The sequence below is a fragment of the Bos javanicus genome, chromosome 7 (genome assembly GCF_032452875.1).
Source record: "Bos javanicus breed banteng chromosome 7, ARS-OSU_banteng_1.0, whole genome shotgun sequence".
NCBI classification, from domain to species: domain Eukaryota; kingdom Metazoa; phylum Chordata; class Mammalia; order Artiodactyla; family Bovidae; genus Bos; species Bos javanicus.
Genome location: NC_083874.1, coordinates 79682149 through 79704203, shown reverse-complemented (window position 1 = coordinate 79704203; position 22055 = coordinate 79682149). Strand labels below are relative to the sequence as shown.

Below are 22055 nucleotides of genomic sequence, written 5' to 3'. Positions count from 1 at the left end.
TAGGATCCAATTTGGGGATCACTGGTGTGAAATGATGGAGAAGGCAATGGCACCCCACTCCAGTACTCTTGCCTGGAAAATCCCATGCACGGAGGAGCCTGGTAGGCTGCAGTCCATGGGGTCACGAAGAGTTGGACACGACTGAGCGACTTCACTTTCACTTTTCCCTTTCCTGCATTGGAGAAGGAAATGGCAACCCACTCCAGTGTTCTTGCCTGGAGAATCCCAGGGACGGGGGAGCCTGGTGGGCCGCCGTCTATGGGGTCGCACAGAGTCGGACACGACTGAAGTGACTTAGCAGCAGCAGCAGCAGGTGTGAAATGAATGTCTGAGAAGCTGACTTGGCTTGACTGCTCAGAGCAGGGAAAAGATTCCGTACTTGAATGCAAAACAAAATGACAATGAGGTGCCACCTCACACCAGTCAGAATGGCCATCTCTGAAAAGTCTACACTGTAGACTCAACAAATAACAAATGCTGGGGAAGGTGTGGATTAAAGGGGACTCTCCTACACTGTTCATGGAATATAAATTGGTACAACCACTATGGAAAAGAGTACAGAGGTTCCTCAAAAAACTAGAAACAGAGTTGCTATATGATCCAGCAATCCCACTCCTGGGGATATACCTGGACAAAACTACAATTTGAAAAGATGCATGCACCTCTATGCTCATAGCAGCACTATATACAACAGCCAAGACATGGAGACAACCTGTCCATCAACAGAAGAATGAACAAAGAAGATGTGGTACCTACATACAATGGAGTATCACTCAGCCATAACAAAGAATGAAATAATGCATTCTGCAGCAACACTGATGAACTATGTGAAGAGATTGTAAGAAAGACAAATACCATATGATATCACTTACATGTGGAATCTAAAACAGGACACAAGTGAACATATCTACAAAACAGAAAGAGGCTCACAGACATAAAGAACAGGCTGGTGGTTGCCAAGTGGGAGGAGGGGCAGGGCTGGAGCAGGAGTTTAGCAGATGCAAGCATCTGGAGCATTAGCAGATGCAAACTATCATACACAGGATGGATGGACAACAGGGCCCTACTGTGCAGCACAGCAACTGCAGTCAATATCCTGCGATAAGCCATAATGGAAAAGAATATGAACAAGAATGCTGCTACCGCTGCTGCTAAGTCGCTTCAGTCATGTCTGACTCTCTGCGACCCCATAGACGGCAGCCCACCAGGCTCCCCCGTCCCTGGATTCTCCAGGCAAGAACACTGGAGTGGGTTGCCATTTCCTTCTCCAATGCATGAAAGTGAAAAAGTGAAAGTGAAGTCGCTCAGTCGTGTCTGACTCTAGTGACCCCATGGACTGCAGCCTACCAGGCTCCTCCGTCCGTGGGATTTTCCAGGCAAGAGTACTGGAGTGGGGTGCCATTGCCTTCTCCGATGAACAAGAATAGATATGTGCATAACTGAATCACTCTGCTGTATACCAGAAACTAATACAATATTGGAAATCAATTATATGTCAACAAAATTTAAAAAAAGAAAATATTTCTTTCTCAATAGATTTAAAGGCAGCACTGATTGTTTGTTAGTGTTAGTCACTCACTCATGTCTGACTCTTTGTGACCCTATGGACTGTAGCTTGCCAGGCTCCCCTGTCCATGGAATTCTCCAGGTAAGAGTACTGGAGTGGGGTGCCATTCCCTTCTTCAGGGGATCTTCCTGATCCAGGGATCAAATCCGGGTCTCCTGCACTGCAGGTGGATTCTTTACTGTCTGAACCACCAGGGAAGCCCAAAGGCAGCATTAACCTTTCCTATTTATTGCAACAGATTCCAGGTTTCTTTTCTAACTTTTCATTTTGACATTGTTCCTTTTAAAAGAAGTTCACCTATGTAAACCTAATGGGTAAACTTAAAGAAATATATTAAGGAAATAAAAATTCTGATGCCCCATGAATTTGACAAAAATCATGAAGGTGGTACATGAAAGAGCAAAGTGTGAGAAATGAGGGATTAGGGTGTTTCTAAACACTGTCCTTGTTAATGAAATAGCTAAATTGTGCCCATTTCAAAAAATACTAAGGAATTAATATCTTCAGGGCCAAGAGGCAAAAGCTTAGTCCTAACATTCTTAAGCCAACTTACCCAAGAATAAGTGAGGAAACAAAGAGAAAGCAATTTTCGTCTCTAAACACTTCAATTTTGCCCACTGTAGGCATCAACAGCTGAATTAAAATATACAACAAGTTCAGAGGCCGATTTCAGGAACGGCTTCTGAGTATGCCAGAGGAACTACTCTTAACAGCCACTCGATATTTGTTTCGCGAGGATCAATTATATACCCCGACTAATGCACAGTCAGAGCATGCCGCCCGGCCCGCAGTACAGGTGGTGAATGCAAAACACACACCGAGAGGCCTTTTAAGCAGCTAAATGCACACCCCATTACAGATCCATAATGTAGAATGGGCGCTCATCTGCAAATGGATGGAGAGCGAAGAGTTCTTAAATGGCTGGGGTACTTAGGGCTGAAAGGCCGGTCCCTGGATGTGCAGCCGGAGCACACACGGTTTTAGGATTAATAATACATCGAAGTGTGTCAGTGTTAATATACATTTACAGCTCACAGGCCATGCAGCAGAGTGTTCAGCCCGTTTGCAGCCATACAGAAAAGGACTATTCTGTCCTTTCTCTCATTAATGCCTTCACTCCCAGGAAAATTAGATTATGCAAGAAAAGCCATTCAGACGCTATTGAGGTTTTCCCTACTTTAAAGCCTTTGCTCAGGAAAAGTGCTCGGCACCGCGAGGCAGGTGTCATCTACCTCCCTCCATCAAAGCCCATCAGAACTGGAGCCAAGGAGCGCTAGGCTCTGCTGTCTACTTGGGGGATGTGTCCACGTGCCCTTGGGCATAGTGTGGTAAGGAGAAAAGCGGCCGAGAGAATGGTCTGGTTTGGTGGATCCCTGCTCTCTTTTTCTTTTGCATCTGACAGGTTTACTAAATCTTTGACATGATCCTGTGGTTAAGGATATGAATGTAGTAGTGTCATTTAGCAATGAATCTCACACAGGTGCAACCAAACCACAGTCCTGTTCATTTATCAATCAGCATTCGGAAGGATATGGGAATTGCAAATCTTTGAAATACTGTGAATATTTGAAATACCATACAATTTTCCCAAGCCATTGTGGTGAGGGTGGTACTATTTAGCATTTACAGAGTGGCTTTATTAATGATTGCCTCTCTCTTAGAATATCAAGGCAGCATGGTCTTTTGAAGAGGAGCACATAAAGGGATGAAAATAGTATACAGATATATAAATAAACATACTATGACATGTGTAAATAAAAGATGGTAAAACTAAAGCCTCCAAGGGCTCCCAAAGTGTTCTGCTAAGAGCTTGGGGGTACATTCTCTCATTCCATCCTCACAATGAATTCAGGAAGAAATTCCCTAGTTTTCCAGAGGAAGAAACCAAGATTCAGAAATGTTAGGTCACTTGCTAAAGGCCACAGAGATCCTGAATGGGGCTGGAACCCAGGAAGGCCTGACTCCTGAACAAAGGCTTGGAAGCTCTCTATTGCTGTTTTTCAGACCCACTCACTGGTGGGTGGGGAGTCAGTGTAGTTAGTATATTTCATTTTTTAAAGTGAAATAGGACAGAATAGAAAAGAAACATGAAGTGTTGTTTTATGAAAGTCTCAATTTAATTTTATACCTGTATTTATCATGAACAAATACTTGTGTGTGTGTGTGTGTGTGTGTATGCATGCATGAACCATGTCTAAAAAGTGTGAGAAGCTCAGCTCTCCACTGCACTTGCCTGTGATACCATCACTTGAAGGTCAAACTCAAGGTCTCCTGTTAGCTAGATATGAGCCATAAGTCCCCTATTTTTGTGAGAGTCATTTTCTTTCTTCTATTACCTTTCCCCCAAGAATCCCAGGGCCCCCGTCATTCTGTGCAAAGCAGTGTAGATAAATTAATAATACAATTTAAAACCGATTCCACCAAGATAAATAGCACTTCCTAGATTAAGAGCGTAGCTGGCCAGAATGAATGAAATTTACTAACCCTGAGATGCTTAATCTTCCATTACACAGAAGTTAATGATTATAAGAAAGGAGTGATGGTAATTCACTTCTGCTTTTACAGGAAATCTAACCATCTCATTTTTAGCAAATCTTTCTTCTCAGCACACCTCAATGCCAAGGATAACTGCCCTGCTCTTATAGGTATATTGGCCAATTGTCATATATCAAAGTCTCCTCTTTACCAAAGTGGTAGGATGCACAGCTTGCACCGGCTTACAAGATATCCCAGTGGAATTTGCTGGGGAGGCAACCTTGGTGCTCCCTCTCCCAGCCCCATTGAGAAGTCTCTTTTCTATTTTCCAATCGTCGCAGGGAAGTGGTGGTAAGTACCTTTAGCGCAGTCTGCTCCTAGAAACCCTGGGAAGCAGTGACACAGCCCGGACACACATTCGCCATTCCCGTGGCAGTTACGTGGACAGTCCTGCACTGAATCTGAAAAAGAGAGAACGTGAACAATTACTTCTTTCTCTGCTTGCTGGTGAAGCAGTTTAGTAGCCAGCCACCTACTGTTTTTCAGGAGCAGTGGCAGTAACCTCGGATGCCTACTGGGGACTGGTAAGGAGAAGTGGGCGAGGTAGGAGAACAGGGATGGGTGGGGACTAGGGCAGCTTGGACAATGCATGGCTGTAACCACTGCTCTCCATGGGATTAGCCCAGGCAGGAATTTGAGTATAGTACTATTGCATTTTTTGCTTTTTCAAAAGAAACTACTTATCTGAATTTAAAAATTGCAGTGTTCTATGCTGGCAAGATTGAAACACTGTAAGCCTCAGCCTGTCCCCAATATCACCCTATCAATATGAGATTTGGTTTGAGATATCAGCTTTTAGCCTCAAGTATAGAGAATGATTCTCCAAATGACAGAGGTGCTCCTGATCTCAGGTTCGCAGAGTAAAAAAATCCCCTGCATTAAAGAAAGAAAGTCTAAATACCTAAGACTGATCAATTTTGGCATGATTTGGGGATTCATTAAGTAGTAGGTTTGGGGTGGTACAAAAGTCCTTTTATGCCTAGCTTTTTGCAGATTTTTTTTTTTTTGTGAAAATCAATTAGTTCACCCTTGTTCTCACCTGTATAGCCATCTTATTTCATGATTTACTTTGCTATGTGTACTCTCAAGAAATGCCTTCAAAGGGATCATTTTGGAACTTTTTCATGTTGATTTGGGTCTGCACAGCAGTAGATGTATTCTTTTAAAATTATGATTATTATTATCCTCATTTCGCCTTACATTCAAATAAACACATTTAGACTTTCAGGTTCTAAATTACTAAGATGATGAAAAGCCACTGTGCCCCAAAGATGACATGACACAGTCCGTGGAGAGCTAGGGACATTGGCTTAGTGATGTGCGTGAGACTATGAAGTCTAATTGTCCCTAATGGAACGGTAAGGCCTTCCTTTAAACTGAATTTCCCATTTATTTCCACTCTGGACTGAAAAACCAAACCATGCTTTCTTTCTATAGTTGCACTTCTCAGCTCTCATCTTCTAGAATCAGGCTGTGGTTGGTTTCTGGCAGTAGGAGAATTCGAGAAGTCTATCTGTGTTTTCCAAAATCAGTATCAAGCCGATTTCTTTCCTTCTTCTTTTTTTTTGTTTTTGGCTGCGCTGCGTGGCTTGTGGATCTTAGTCCCCGGACCAGGGAGTGAACCCGTTCCCTCAGCAGTGAAAGTGCAGAGTCCTAACCACTGGACCTCCAGGGAATTCCCAAGCCAATTTCTTTAGTGTCCAACAATTATCACTGCAGAATCAAATCCTTGAAGTTGGCTCTATAAAGGTGGGCTGAGAAGCATCCAAGTGGCTATCAATTTGTTTCATGTTTCATCTACTCATTGTCCCTTTCCTTCTTTCATTCAAAAAGCATTAGGTTGAATCATAAGAGGTAGCTGCTTTGGCAGGTCAAAAGCCAGCAATTTCACACGATGGTAGGAGATAACTTGCCATGGGTCTCGTGTGTTTCTGAATGTTTTATGAGCAGAGGCACCGACTGCCTTAGCTCTGGACTATCTTTTGAAAGGCTGTCTGTACAGTGAACAGCCTTAGGAGATATAGCATCTATCTTCAGAGCAAAGGCCAGGTTTAGTTACTGTCCAGTAGAATAAAGAGAATGTCTCCCTCTGGAGAAAAGCAAGAGCAGGCTCACTGCCCATGTGGAGACTGGAGTATAGTAAATGAAGAGTTGTACATAATGTAACCCACGGCCTGTGCAGCTGTCACCTGGCCCTGTCTGTGTTGCCCTGTGGGAATTGGTGTTTGGGAAACTTGCACATAGGCTGGTATTCTCGAAATTACGTTGCTCTGAGGAATAAAGCCTGTTGTCTCTTACCCAGGAGCACCCCCTCTTCGGATAACATTGATGACGCTGTGGCTGGCTAATAATATGTTAGCTTACAATTAGGGTGAGATCTCAGACCTGCCACAGTCCTTGAAAGGGGGGTTTACTTTATTATTTGAGCATCTGTTATACATAATGAGGTGTCCCTGGTGGCTCAGATGGTAAAGGATTTTCGTGCAATGTGAGAGACCCAAGTTTGAGCCCTAGGTCAGAAAGATCCCTTGGAGAAGGGAATGGCTACCCACTCCAGTATTCTTGCCTGGAGAATGATACAAGGCACCCTACAAGGCACTGTTGAATACAGTGGTGACTAGGAAAGACATAGTCTCGTCCTCACAGAACTTCCACTGTTATAGAGAATACAGGTTAAAAAAATCATCAAATACAGTAAAAATTGTGGTACGTGGACTCTCTTGGCCATGCGGTGATTAAGACTATGTGCTCGCAATGCAGGGACAGGGATTTGACTCCTGGTCAGGGAAGTAAGGTGCCACATGCCGTGCAGCATGGTGCAAACCCCCTCCCCTGCCCCGCCCTGCACAAATCATGATATGTGCTTTGAAAAGAATGGGATACTGTGAAAGGGAGTAAGAGGAGGAAGCTACTTAGAGAGGATGGCCAGGGAGGGCCTCACTATTCCATGCAGGTGACATATAAGGGTGAACTGGAAAAGCCAAGTGAAGAGCAAGACAAAAGTACTCCAGACAGGAGGAAGATATGCAAAGGCACCGTGTTGGAAAAGAGCATAGGTGAATCCCATGTGGCTGGAGGGTAGAAAGAAGGAAGAGAGTGACATAAGGTGGAGCTGGGGAAACCTAGATCCTCCAAGGCCCCAGAGGCCATGTGGATGAGTTAGATTGTATTCTGAGACCAACGGGAACAAATGAAAAGTTTTCAAAATAGAAATGACATCATCCAGCTTGCATTTTCAGAAGTCACCCGGACAGCAAAGTGGAGCTTGAGTCTCACTGAGCAGCTTGGTCTGGGAATGGTTTGGTGGAAACTGACATGGCTCAGGCCAAAGCTCCCTGTTCTCCAACCGAGCATCCTCAGAGCAGCGAGGATAGGAAGCTCTTAACCATCACAGTCCCAAGGAAAACGACCAAGGATTTTGCACAAACTCCTTGCTCTTTAGTTGACGTATTTATCTTTAAGTCTCAGTTTAGAAAACATTTAGCTTCTATCTAATCTTCCTTCTCTGGGCTTCCCTGGTGGCTCAGCAGTAAAGAATCCACCTGTCTATGCAGGAGACGCAGGTTCAATCCCTGGGTCTGGAAGATCCCCTGGAGAAGGGAATGGCTACTCATTCTAGTATTTCTGCCTGAAGAATTCAATGGACAGAGGAGGCTGGAGGGTTATAGTCCATGGGGTCACAAAGAGTTGGGCAGGACTCAGTGACTAAACAACAAAATCTATTTCCCTCAACCTGGGTTTTGTACCCTTTCCATTATCCTCCCCTAGCTCCTATAATTGCCTTTTTACCTATCTGTCTCCTCTCATCAAGCTCTATGAGGAAGAGACCAGATTTGAACTGTTTACTGAGGTATTTTCAATGTTTGGCACATAGTGGATCCTTGGAACAGAGAAGGCAATGGCACCCCACTCCAGTACTCTTGCCTGGAAAATCCCATGGATGGAGGAGCCTGGTAGGCTGTAGTCCATGGGGTCGCTAGAGTCGGACACGACTGAGCGACTTCACTTTCACTTTTCACTTTCATGCAATGGAGAAGGAAATGGCAACCCACTCCAGTGTTCTTGCCTGGAGAATCCCAGGGATGGAGGAGCCTGGTAGGCTGTAGTCCATGGGGTCGCTAGAGTCGGACATGACTGAGCAACTTCACTTTCACTTTTCACTTTCATGCAATGGAGAAGGAAATGGCAACCCACTCCAGTGTTCTTGCCTGGAGAATCCCAGGGACGGGAAGCCTGGTGGCCTGCCGTCTATGGGGTCACACAGAGTTGGACACGACTGAAGTGACGCAGCAGCAGCAGCAGATCCTTGGTAAAGAGTTACTCAAGTGTTTGTGTGTATACATGTGTGTGTATGCACACACATCTCAGAGGAGAGGAGAATCCAGAATAAGCAAAAATTGCAATGAGGAGTACTTTTCATTCAATTTCCCCCAGGTCTTATCTTGGAAGCATTTCTACAGTTTTTGAGGAAAGCAACAATTATGTGATACTGCCGAAATATTGAAGGAACCTACTTCCCTCAATCACCTTTTTTCAACACTCAATTTAAATATTACTCTTGAAATCTTATCAGTTTTCCTTTTTGTCATCCTGGTTGAAGTTTTCTTGAGGAAACAAGGCGGGTGATGAAAGACCAGGAAATGGGATTTTTACTCAAGCGGAGGCCAGCCCCCCTGAAATGTGCACCACACTTCAAGAATGCCACTCCATAGTCCCCTGAGATGAAACTCATTTCTGAAAGCAGGCTGCTTCTCTCCAAAACACATCGGAAGACTTCCCTGAGTCAAAGGTATATTTAGCGTGATGGCTGGTTGACACCCGTCTAACGTCCTTCCTTCTGTTTCATATCACAGGGGCTTTCGGCGCTCCAGGCTGCTCTTGACGGCGAATGGTCTGATAATAGATATGTGTGGGAGAATCCCTGAACCAAATAAAACACTGTTCTTTTCCCTACATTTCAGGCCAATTACTATCATTGCTCTATCAAGATGTCTGCCCAACTATTAGGCCGATTACCTTTGACTTTCTCTTTGAGCTATGTCCAGACAAGAGAAATCCTCCGGGTAGAATTGCTATTCCCAGCTCCGACAGAGAAGTGAGGGTAATGGCTCAGGGGAAAGGGCATCTCACCACCTCCATCTGTGTCCATGTGGATAAAGGTGATGGAGGGCAGAAGCCATTATTAGATAACATGGCCCCCAGACAACTTGCTGCGTGGAAGGGAAGAGGGTTTTAGCTGGCTACAATCCAAAGCAATTCAGTGGTTAAGAACACAGGCTCTGGAGAGCTGATTCTGACTCCACTTCTTACTAGCTATGTGAGACCTTAGGTTAACTTCTCTGAGCTTGGGCTTCCTCAACTGGAAAACAAAATATTGGTAATCCTGACCTCTTATAACTACTCTATGGGTTGACTGATCTGGTCCCCAAAAGGGCCAAGTCCACGGGACCTGGAACATGGACAACTCTCTATAGATGTGCTGCTGTTACTGGTTTTGCTATTATCCATTCCACTGGGTCTTTGTAGACTCCAGCTAAGCCAGCTACTGTGCGTGAGGTGTGTGTATGAAGCCTCTGAGTTTTAAACACGAAGCAAATGGATGGATCTAGAGATTGTCATACTGAGTGAAGTAAGTCAGACAGAGAAAGACAAATATATGACATGGCTTACATGTGGAATCTAAAAAATGGTGCAAATGAACTTATTTACAAAACAGAAAAAGAGTTACAGATGTAGAAAATAAATTTGTGGTTGTCAGAGGGTAAATGGGGGAGGGATAAATTTGAAGATTGGGACTGACATGTACACATTACTGTACATAAAATAGATAAAGACCTACTGTAGAGCACAGGGAATGCTACTCGACATTCTATAATGGTCAATATAGGAAAAGAATCTAAAAAGAGTGAATGTATGTATATGTATAACGAATTCCCCTTGCTGTATACCTGAAACTAACCCAGCATTGTAAATCAACACTATTCCAATAAAAATATTTTAAAAATATGATTTAAAAAAAATTTTAATAAACCCACACAGGGAACTGAAAAGACATCATTTCTCATCATGCTGCTGCTACTGCTAAATTGCTTTAGTTGTGTCCGACTCTGTGTGACCCCATGGACTGCAGCCTACCAGGCTCCTCCATCCATGGGATTTTCCAGGCAAGAGTACTGGAGTGGGGTACCATTGCCTTCTCCACATTTCTCATCATATTCTTATGCAAAAGATTGTTTTTTTTATCTTAACATCTCAAACTAGGTCCAAATGTATTGCCAGTGTCTTTCTTTTGTGTTCTGGTTTTTATCCTTTTAGATTTTTTTCCTCACTGGTACATAATATGCTCTTGGAAATTTTCCCTAACTATTGGAAGATTTCTCCAGTGACTTTCCTGTTACAAAGTTTATGCCATTAGTGTAGAGCAGTGCTTGGCAAACTTTTTCTGTCAAGTGACAGTAAATATTTAGACTTTGTGGGTCAAACTGTCTCTGCTGCAACCATTCCACTCTCCTGTTATAGCTGCCGCAATGTGACAACAGATGAATGTGGCTGTGGTCCAATAAAACTTTATTTATAAAAATAGGCAGTGGGCCAGATTTGGTCCATGGGCTCTGGCATGCCAAGTACTGCTTTAGAGCATTTGGCTTGCCCTGTTAGGGCCCATCTTTTCTTAGCAGAGGAATAAGCATTAACTTCAGTGCTATCAGATCAGATCAGTCACTCAGTCGTGTCCGACTCTTTGAGACCCCATGAATCGCAGCACGCCAGGCCTCCCTGTCCATCACCAACTCCCGGAGTTCACTGAGACTCATGTCCATCGAGTCAGTGATGCCATCCAGCCATCTCATCCTCTGTCATCCCCTTCTCTTCCTGCCCCCAATCCCTCCCAGCATCAGAGTCTTTTCCAATGAGTCAACTCTTCGCATGTCTATGGTAAATACCAAATACTGATTTTGGCAGCTATGGCTGCCACCTGGATTTTAGGTTGGCTTATATATCTTTTTCAAGGATCAGGGAAATCCTAAGAGCAATCCATGAAACCAGTAGGGAAGTTCTTAACATGAAGTTAAGAGAAAAACAGCTGCACAAGACGTGCTCTTAAAAAGTCATCAGCTCTCATGAGTGATTACCAGCTCCATTCCAGACAGGTTCCATAAGAGATGGTACATCATCCTTCCCTCCAAGGACATGGTCATTACTTGCCCACAAATGATGAAACTGAGGCTTGGGAAGGCAAGTGACCCTCCCAGGTCAGATGTGGGAAAGAAAAGGCAGGATTTAATCCTAGATCAACCATCTTCTCCAGGTTTCTAGAGAACCATGAGGTCTATGGCTGAATGCTGCTGGGACAACATGGTGCTGTAGAAAGGCAATGAATAATCCCTGGAAGTCCATGTTGTCTCCATCATTTATACATCCTGGGACCTTGAGGGACTCAGTTTTCTGAACCTCAGTTTATTCATCTGTGAAATGGGTCTAACAATCTGCCATGATTCAGAGAGGTTCTGCCCAGGATCAGTTATCATCATTAGCAGACGATTAAAACCAAATGACAAAGTAAATGCAATGAAAATATTTATAGGTGCTATGAATGCTAAAATTCTTAGGATTTGCTTTTGGACAACTCATGAAATATTCTCAAATGGCCCTTTTAGGGGTTATTTGACTTATAAGGGGAACTTTTGGAAAAAATCTTAGCTTTTCCTCAATAGCTACTAAAAAGTTGTGTTAAAATATGCCCCACATGACAAGTGCTTAAGTAAAGCTTTTGGAGATTTACCAATCTGAGAACAAAGATATGATTTCCTTCTTATTGCTCAGTTGCTTCAATCATGTCTGACTCTGCAACCCCATGGACTGTAGCCCACCAGGTTCCTCTGTCCATGGGATTCTCAGGCAAGAGTACTGGAGCAGGTTGCCATGCCCTCCTTCAGGGGATCTTCCCAACCCAGAGATGGAACCCACGTCTCATGAGTCTCCTGCGTTGCAGGTGGATTCTTTACCACTGTGCCACCAGGGAAGTCTGTCCTTCTATGGTTACACCCTTATTTTTCAGGTTTAAAAAAAATTTTTTTTAAGTTTGGACTTTCCTTGGTTTTTGAGAGAAATTGTGAGCTGGTATGAATGGTCAGTATTTACTGGATCTACTATACGTTTAGTGATTTATAACTTATACTTTATTTTATTTAATTTCATAGTATGAGGTGGGATTTTTTAGTTCTATTTTACCACAGGAGAACTGGGGCTGACAAAAGTCCAATGATTTGCCTACTCCGTGTGGCCAGAGCTTGAGCCAGGTGGTTGGATCCAAGTTCCTCATTGCAACTCAATCCTTGGGACTCACAGTGGCTTTTTCATGAATTAGTAGCAATAGTATTTTAATCAGGGCTAGTTTTAGGTGGATGAAACTATGAACCCTAAATTAAGGATGCTGGTTGGCCCTCTGCATAGTAGAACCACCTTGGAAGGTGTGCCTTCAGCAGAGAAGCCAGACACTTCCATGCTTTCTTTGGTGACACAGCACCTCAGAGATCCCGTACCTACCTAAGACCACAGTGTTGAAGGAAACCATCTCTTTGTCTTTGCCATCATTGTAGAAGGCCAGGTGCCACAGGCCCACATCCAGGTACTGGACAAACACGGCTTCGTTCTGAACCAGCGTTTGTATGCTCCGGCGTTCCCTGGGCGACTCGACCACGCTCCACTTCTCCTTCCCATCCAGGCGCTCCATGAAGTCGTACTGGGAAAAGAAGAGAGCGTGCTACGTGTGACCTAGGGTGCACACCTGCTCCCATGACCAGCACCCTCCCTTCCCGCCCCACTAGTTAACTGAGAGACACTTCTGAGGACATTTTACTGTAAACTCATTTTGTCACAAGTAAAACAAGAGTCATGAAAGTTGTAATAATAACAGTCACCAGGTATTGTGCTTATAATTATTGCTAATAGTTTTATGACTATAGACCGCAATATCTTTTCTGCTTTTATGTTTTCTTTCTTTTGAGTGTGTATGTGTGACAGAGAGGGAGAGGGGAAGGGGGGTGAGTTTTTGCTCTATTCCTCAATAGGGTGTTGCATAATATGTAGCATATGCCAAGTGTAACTTTTTAAAATAATTCCCCCAATTCTGAATTCCAAAATGCATCTGGCACCCCCAAGAGTTTCAGGTAAGGAATTACTAACCTATGTTAGCAGATACCAGATACCCTTGACTGATCATTTACTAAGGGAAGGTGGGAGAGTAGTTAATCAAAGTAGTTATAGCAGAGGTGTTAACACATTATTGACCAGAGGCATATTAATGCCATGGGCATTAGTTTCCACAAAAATTCCCTGGTTGATACTGTGCTAAGAAAGAGGGCGGAGGATCCAGACTACCTGAGAGGGAAACTAGAACTTATTGCTGTCACCCATCTGTGCCTCAGTTTTCCCATCTCAAAACTGAAAATAGCCGTGCTTATGTTATAGGTTGTTGTCAACAACAAGATCATATAGATATACGATCAGAGCACAAAGTACTTGTGAGCTATCATGACCACCATTATTATCACCATCATTTAATTCAGTTCTTCCAAAACCCCTCTAAGACAGGTCCTATTTGTATCTTATTTTACAAATAAGAAAACAGACTCCGAGAAGTCCAGCAAACATACCCAAAGTCACCCAGTGACCAACTGGGCAAGCAAAATTTGGACCGAGATCTGTTTAGGTGCAATGCCTGGGCCCTTACCAGCAATCAACTATGAAACTCTGTTTCAATGGAAAACAGGCTCAGAACTGAAAGTAATCAGTGGGAGACAGAGTGGAGGGTGAAGGCTTCTAGGAATGGGTGGGGGGAATGGGAGAGCAATTGTCCTCCAAGGGGGCCTGTCCGAGGGAATGGTGAAATCCTGGGGTGGGCGGGTCGGAGCCACAGAAGACACGTAAGCAGTGACTGACATGATGAGAGGAATGTTCTAAGGTTCATTTGCAGGCAGCCTATGAGATGTCCTAGAGGAGGGAATGGAAAGAAGCAGGAAGACCAGTTACCAAGCCATTGTAGAAACCCAATCATGAAGTGACAAACATCGTGATTAGGTATAGTGAAAGAGAAAAGGGGACGATTTTGGAGGACCATTTTCAGGGAAGAAAGGACAAGGCTTGACCTGGGCTGGACAGAAAGGATGAAGGAAAAGGCCAGGAAGGTGGCCATGTCTCCTTAATTGTTGACAAGTAAAAAATCAATAAGACCCCAGTAGAAAAGGAATCATCTTGAACTCATGCAAAATCACTGCACAGGAAAGTCATGTGCATGGTGACTTCCAGAGAACATTCAAAGTGTAGGTCTTTAGCAGATAAAAATCATCACTGTGGGACGGACCTCTCTCTCACCACTTTCAAGCCATGAAAAGGGTTTCATAGATTTCCACAAACTTCACAGAATGAAAGGCTAGGAAATCCACTAATGGGACCTCCCCATCAGCAGAATTGCCACTTTTCCCACCTGAAACATGATCAGTGAAAACAAAAGAGTCTATAATCTTAGGGACAGAGGTTTTACTGTCAGATAAACCTGGGTTTGAATTCTGACTCTGCCGTTTGCTACCCATTTGAAGTTAGGTGATTCTTGAACCCCTTTCCTGGTTTTCATGCTAGGGAATAATACCCACACCTTTTGGGGATGTTGCAAGGATAACATGAGATAATGCTTAGGGCCGTGCCTGAAAAAAATAACCATTTCATGAAATACTTTGTGACTCTGAACAACTTACTTGTAAGTTGTAAGGGTTGTGGAGGAAAGCACATGGTTTTCGTTTTTGTGTCTGGGGGCCTGGGGAGGGATGTTGTATAGGAAGTAGAAATTTCCTCCATCTCTCAGGAAACAAATGTTCATATTTAGCTTCCCTCTATCCTACAGTTCATTGGTCGCAGCTGTCTTTATGGGATAAAATAAATGATCTAAAAGGATATGACAAACAGATACTGCTTTTGGAGCCTCTTGTAACCAAGGCATTTGTTCCTTAGCAACCTAGTAAATGTCCGGCTACCCAGACCCACGTCTACAAATTGCTGTCAGCCAGAGGAATGAGTGTAGCTTCCTTGGTGGCGAAGTGAGAAGGATATACTTCACCTGGGATTCGAGTTATCACCCCCATGAGGAACAGGTCGGGGAAGGTGATTACTTGCGTGGGACCATTGCTCATTATTAATTTGGGCATCAGTCATCTTTTTCTGAACTGGCTGCCCAGCCCAGGGGCACAGGAATGGCTTAGGACCATCAGTGGTGCTCGCTGTTCAACAACCAATCAAATGACCCTGGGAAAGGCATTTTTCAGAAGAGAGAAGGGACATCTGTCTTGGCTGGCTCTTCAGTTCTCTCCACGGAAGCAAGGAGGGCAGTTTTCATTTAAAGAAGAATCTGTGACCCTGCGGCACTGGGACGTGTGGGTCTGAGGTGTCCCAGTCTTGCATCTCTTTGTTGTGCTTTATTTCCTTCAAAGCACTTATCACCCTTGAAAATGACTGTAATGTTTTTCTGCTTATTGTCTGTCTACTCAGAAGAACATAAACTCCAGGAGGGCGGGGATTTCACCTGCATGGTAGAATGGTTAAGAGTGGGGACTTTGGAACTAGACTGCTTGATTAGAACCTATGCTCTGCCACTTACCTGCTATGACACTTGCACAAGCCATCTCAATTCTCCATGCCTCGGTCTCCTAATCTTTAAAATGGGCAAAATATCAAGACATAATAATAATACAGCATAATACTGCTGTAAGGACTAAACGAGTGCAAGTATGTAAAGTGCTTAGAATACTAAGTAGTCTGTATATTGTGAAAGTGAAAGTTGCTCTGTTGTGTTTGACTCTTTGTGACCCCATGGACTGTTGTAGCTCACCAGGCTCCTCTGTCCATGGGATTCTCCAGGCAAGAACACTGGAGTGGGTTGCCATTCCATTCTCCAGGAGATCTTTCTGACCCAAGGATCGAACCTGGATCTCCCGCATAGCAGGCAGATTCTATACTGTCTGAGCCATCAGGGAAACCCCTGCATATGGTAAGCATACTTTGAAAGTTTATGCTATCCTGATGATAATTCATTGTTAAATCTAATTCATCTTGAGCTGAGTATGATCAATAAATATTTGTTAAATATCAAATACATAAAATACTGAATCTGCAAATGAATTCCATTGACAGGAAACTAACTTGCAATGTTAGAAGATTTTGCCTCTAATAATAAATCACTTGCCCTTCCTTGTCTTCTAGTGTGCTTTCTTGAGTAGGAGATACATGGGCAGAGTTAGAGGCCGCGAGCCTCAGTCAGGTCCCTCACAGTGTAGGTCATGCATATGACGGACACTGTGGCCCAAGGAATCTGTATATTCACAGAGATCATCAAGATTTGAGAGGTGACTTCAGATGGCCATTACGACTTCACCTTTTCAATTCTAAATGAGATGAGACGGTGTCCAATGCACACTTCCTTCCTACAGACTTTCTCGTCTTCCTTCTCTTTCTCCTTTGACACTGTGCTTAGTGACCACTGTAGTAGAGATGGCTGGTCATTGTCTGTATCAGAGTCTCCTTCCTTTCCATTACTTGCAAGCATGTGACGGTGTTCCCATCAAGGAACGTAAGCTGTTGTGACTACTCTCCTTCTGGACTCTTCTGTGCTATATCTCCTACTTGCTCGCTCCCCCTACCTGTCTGTCCCCTGAGAGAACCAGAGTTCTCTTAAAGCCCAAGATGATGGAGTCACAAAATAGGAGTGGCCTGGATCCTAGATTTGCATTTGGAGGGAAGCTGGAGATGCTGACACGAGCAAGCAGTAAACACTTATTAAATTAGGCCATGGATGCAGAGAACACAGTAGTGGCTACCAGAGAGGAAATGGGGTCGGGGAAGACAAAATGGGTAACAGGGGCCATATGCATGGTGAACGATGGACACAAAACTCTGGTGGTGAGCATGCTGAGGTGTATACAGAAGCCGAAATACAACGCGTACGTGAGAAAAAGTAAGCTACAGAAATGTTGAGGCTTATTTGTTATTTCAGCATAGCCTTCAGGATTTCTTGCTTCTCTTCCTTCCTGGTTCACTCTGCAAGCCTGTAAGTGTTAGCAAATTTTCTGTCCTTAGGAGCGGTAGGAGAGGATCACCCGGGAAGGAATGTAGCATCTTTTGTTGGCTAAGTTCCACCTATTATGTGTAGGCTATCTATTTACCTCTGTTTGCCCAGGGGTGTCCTAGTTCCCATCTCCTATTGCTTCTCTCACTCTCAAAAGTGCTCTGGTGTGTAATCTACAGTTACCCTCCTCTTTAGTTAACATGTACCAAGCAGCATCACGCAGCCTTGTTCACGGCTGCTATAACCTGGGGAGGGCTGGAGGCTAGAAACACAAGGTGGATCAAGCCAGCCAAGGGCAGAGACTGCTTTCCATGGCAGGAAGGGCAGGGGCGCAGTAAGAAGCTGGTTTGTGCGGAGGCCATCTGGTTCTGGAGAGCCTCTGCTCTCTGGAATCCTAGACGGCAGTCTGGCCAGCTTGCTTGGCAGCCTGGCTGATACCAGAAGGAGGCCAAGGACTTAGGCGCTGGCCAGAGTCACTGTCTCATGCCCCAGTGCTGGGGACTGAGAACTCAGGCTTTGTACCAGAGGCATGTGCCTCCTCAGTTACAGAACTCCATCACGATCAATCCTGGATCCAGGGCTGCTCGGAAAACCGTGCTGTGCTTGAAGGACTAAGAAGGTTGCTTCCTATCACGTCCTATCTGATAGATCTGCAGAAGCCCTGGAAGAGGATTAGAAAGCACGTGGCCCAGTCCCACTGGGGGCTGTGGGAGTGCATAAGCTGCCTGCAGGAGCAAGCCTGTCTCCCAAGGCAGCTGATCTCTCTTGATCCGGCAATAAGGTCACCCAGAGGGTGACAGTGCAATAACCGGAAATAACCGCCCCCCGACCCCGCCACTAAAGTTCTTTTTTCCTCCTTGGCCTTTGAAACACAACCCATGCTGGCATGAAATGTGAGGGCTGTGCTTCCGAGTCATGTGTCATTCCCCAAAGTGGCATGAAAACGCAACTTTCATGAGCGCTCTAGAGGCAAACAAAGAATCCACTGCAAATATTTGACTGATCCGACTGTCAGTCGCCCCTGCTTCTTGGCAGAGACCCAGGAGGAATGGTAATTAAGATAACTTAGTGGCTTCCCAGGGCCCTGGAGGAGACAGCTGAGGGGCCTTTCACTTTCCCTGGAGGGAGTGCGTCCACAGGCAGCGACTGCGCAGCTCAGAGATGCTTCTGGAAGCCATGCCAACGCACACCTGCCACAGAGGACAAGGTTAGAGACAGACTCATGGCCCTTCTGGAAGAAGTTACTACTGGGGCCAGGACCTTGGGAGAGGGCAGGGAGTGGGCAAATAAGTTTATTGTTATCTGGTCCACCTGCTTGCTCCTGGTCCATGTAGACGGGGGCAGTGGCAAACGCTGACCTGTCCCATGGAGAGCCTGCAGTGCCTGGCTCCGCGCAGGCAATATCCCCAGCCTCCAACGTCTGATGTTGATGCCGCCTTAGATAGCCAGGCACGTGCAGCAGGTGGTTGGACTGCAGGGAAGCAGCATGTGTCAGTGAGGTCTGCTTGAAGCCACACGAGCGTGGAGGCTGCGGTGGCATCCAGTGACGATTGGCAGCGGCGGGTCGCTCCTGGGGGCCTGTGCATCTCTTTCTGCCTCCAGCCAGGCCCGTGGCAAAGTGCGTCTGGCTGATTCCTCATTAAAGCTCTGCACGGCTTCTTTTCTCTCCTTCAAAGGGCTGAATGCTCCAGGAAGCATGGAAGGATGAGAGCGGTGGGCCGTGCTTGGGAGGGTTGGGGAGCGGTTGCCTTCCCTCCACGTGGCCTCGCCTGTCATTTTCAGTTCCTACTTGCAGGCTCCATGTCTTCGGTGTCCAAGTTGCTTCACTAGGTGCAGACTGGCCCAGTGTGGGCACTGCGGGGTTGTCTGTCCCCCAGCTATGAGAACAAGACCCAAGCCTCCGGGCAGGAAACAGCATCACCTGTATTTGAGGACTGTAACAATCATCGTGCTGGGCTCCATTGTGAGTATCGAGCAGATAGAGAAGAATCAAACATGATTGCTGACATAAGGAGCAAGGAGACTACATCCACATAGGTGCAACTCCTGATTCTTTCATGACATGTCTTCTTGTAGCAGAGGAAAACAGAATCATCAAGAATAAGAAGTAGTTTTTTTTTTTTTTTTCTAGGCACTTGCTATGTGCCAGGCAAAATGCAAAAGCTGATATGTGTTATCTCATTTCACCCTCCCAGAAACCTTATTCTCATCCCCATTTCTCAGGAGGAACAAAGGCTATTAGAGAAGTTAAATAACACACCCAGGGCCACAGACTCTGGTTGGTGGCCAAGCAAGGACTTGAACTTGGATTTGCATGAGTCTTAATGGTGGGAGGTTGCCAGAAGTTTTCCAAGAACCTGGGTGTAGCTGGCTGCCAGCATATTTGGTGACTGGCCTGGTTGGTAAGTTTCCCAAAGAACCCAGTGAGCAGAGAAGAGGGAGCAAGGCAGAGCCGAGGAGTGCTAGGGTCAGACTTGAGCAGAGTGAGTTGGGCACCTGAGGACAGGAAGATGTCCCACTGGAGATGATGAAAAAAGATGCCAAGAGAGGCCTGGATGCCTTTGCTGGGCAATGACTATACCCAGCCCATAATCTCCTCCGTCCACCTCCTAACTTCTCTCTCTTGTGTTTCAGCCATACCGCTCTCCTCTCTGTTCCTGGAATATGCCAAGCTCTTCCCAGCCTCAGGGCCTTTGCACGAGGTCTCCCTCCTGATCTCAGAGCTGTCTGCTTCTTGTCAATCAAGGCTGCCTAAACACCATGGCCTTAGAAAGCACATCCTAAACCATCCATTCTAAAGTACTCTGATCACTTCTCCATTTCTGCTCTCAGCAAAAAATGATCAAAAACTCTTTGGGGAGGGAAAAAAAAACCTTGTCACTTATCTGCTAATTTATACTTCATCTCACTACTCTCAGACACAAACTTCCTAAGACTGGAAGACTTTATGATAACTACAAACGGAATGTAATCTTTAAAAATTGTTGGGCTTCCCTGGCGGCTCAGTGGTAAAGAATCCGCCTACCAGTGCAGGAGACATGGGTTTGATCCCTGGTCCAGGAAGATCCCACATGCCACAGAGCGACTAAGCCTGGGCACCACAGTTACTAAGCCTGAGCTCTAGAGCCTGGGAAAGGCAACTACTGAGCCCACGTGCCGCAACTATTGAAGCCCAAGCACCCTAGAGCCTGTGCTCTGCAACAAGAGAAGGCACCGCAGTGATAAGCCTGCGCACCTCAGCTAGAGAGTAGCCCCCACTCGCCAAAATGAGAGAAAGGACCACAGAGCATCAAAGACCCAGCACGGCCAGATTGAATTAAAAAACAAATCGTGACTCACTATGCTGTATACCTGAAACATATATAATGTTGTGTACCAACTATACCTCAATAAAATAAACCAATAAATAAATGTTAACCAGCTTTGAATGCAGAACAAATAAACTAAAAGAGAGTAGGAGACTTGTTTGTTTTACTTCGCATGGTGCCTCTGGGGTCTAGATCAGTGCCTGGCATACAGTGGGTATACTCAGAAAAGACCTTGACTGAGCGAATGAAAACTTTCAGGCTCAAAAGAAAATAGTACCCAGAGTGAAGTGTATGATAGTCCAGTGGAATCTTGTGATACAAATACTGAAAGGACATAACCTCTTGAGGAAAGGTTCCTAGGAAGTTTTACTAAGCACTATACAGCTTTCCTGGGTTTTGTTTGCTAACTGCTCAGATGATAATACAAGGTGACGTTTAATGAGGCTAGGCACTGTTCTAAGTGAGTCTCATGCATGATCTTATTCAATGCTTGTAACAGCCCCTGAACATGAATCATTATCCCCATTTGCATATGAGGAAACTGAGGCACAGAGAGGTTACATCACTTGCTCTAGAGTTGGCAAGGGGTGGAACTGGGGTCCTCACTCCAGCAGTCAGCCTCAGAGGGTGTGCCCTGAATCCACTGCACTCCCCGCCACTGGGCACACCAAACAAGCAGGTGGTCACTGCCGGTCAGCCTTGTTCACATGGGGAGACCAAGGTTTAGCCTCCTGTCTTCAGGAGAATCTACGCATCAGGGCCGGAGAGCCTCGGATGACAGAATGGGGCTCCTCAAGCAGCCCCCAGGACTGTCAACAGAATCACACTCAGGACACAACCAGCTTCGTGTTTTGGATCCTATTTCTTTGGCCCAGAATAACTCTTTCCTCTTGGGAGGCTGGGGTGGTAAGACCAAGATGAGGGCGCCTGTGGTGTGGGGGGTATCCCACCCACCTGTAATGAGATAGAGCAATTTTCCTAAACTTATTGGGGGAGAAACTGTTCTTTAACAAACTGTTTAGAGCAGAAAACAAGAAACCAAGGAATTCAGGGGCAGGCAGGACTTTCCTGGAGGAGACAAAGGAAGACTCTTTCAGTTACTGGAAACGGGGAGGGAGCTAGAGAGAGATAAAGGGAGGGGAGGGGACAGCAGCCAGGTATTGGGGACCAGCCAGGCCACAATGTGGCTTCTTCCTGTGATTCCCAACCCCCTCACCAAATCCAAGCAATAAAAATGAGAAGAAATTACGGGAAACTGTTAAGAGGCTTGCTATGACCAAGTTTGTTAGAGAAACCGGCAAAGAGAGAGCATGCACCATTCCTGGACATCACATAGCAGGAAAGTGGGGGTTAAAATATTCGAGAGGAACAAGCCACAGGAACTCAGAAACCATGGACGAGGCGACAGGGCACAGACACACTGAACACTGAGCAGGGACTCCCAGCCAATGCCTGGTTTCCAGTGGAAGGCCTGAAGGTCTCTAGATTGGGTTCACAGGAAAGAAAAATCTGAAGCTCCGCTCACAAGCCTGAG

At 45.2% G+C, this 22055-nt stretch overlaps 1 protein-coding gene across 3 annotated transcripts in view; it reads right to left on the bottom strand.

Annotated features, from left to right (window-relative positions):
• The window catches only part of LOC133251611 (teneurin-2), a 764810-nt gene that overhangs the window by 189923 nt on the left and 552832 nt on the right, over nucleotides 1-22055 (bottom strand). For all 3 annotated transcript variants that reach the window (XM_061424270.1, XM_061424271.1, XM_061424273.1), the window contains 2 exons: nucleotides 12647-12842; nucleotides 4402-4503 (listed from right to left, as the gene is read on the bottom strand). In XM_061424270.1, coding sequence (XP_061280254.1) covers nucleotides 4402-4503; nucleotides 12647-12842 — 298 coding nt within the window. The remainder of the gene's footprint in view (nucleotides 1-4401; nucleotides 4504-12646; nucleotides 12843-22055) is intronic.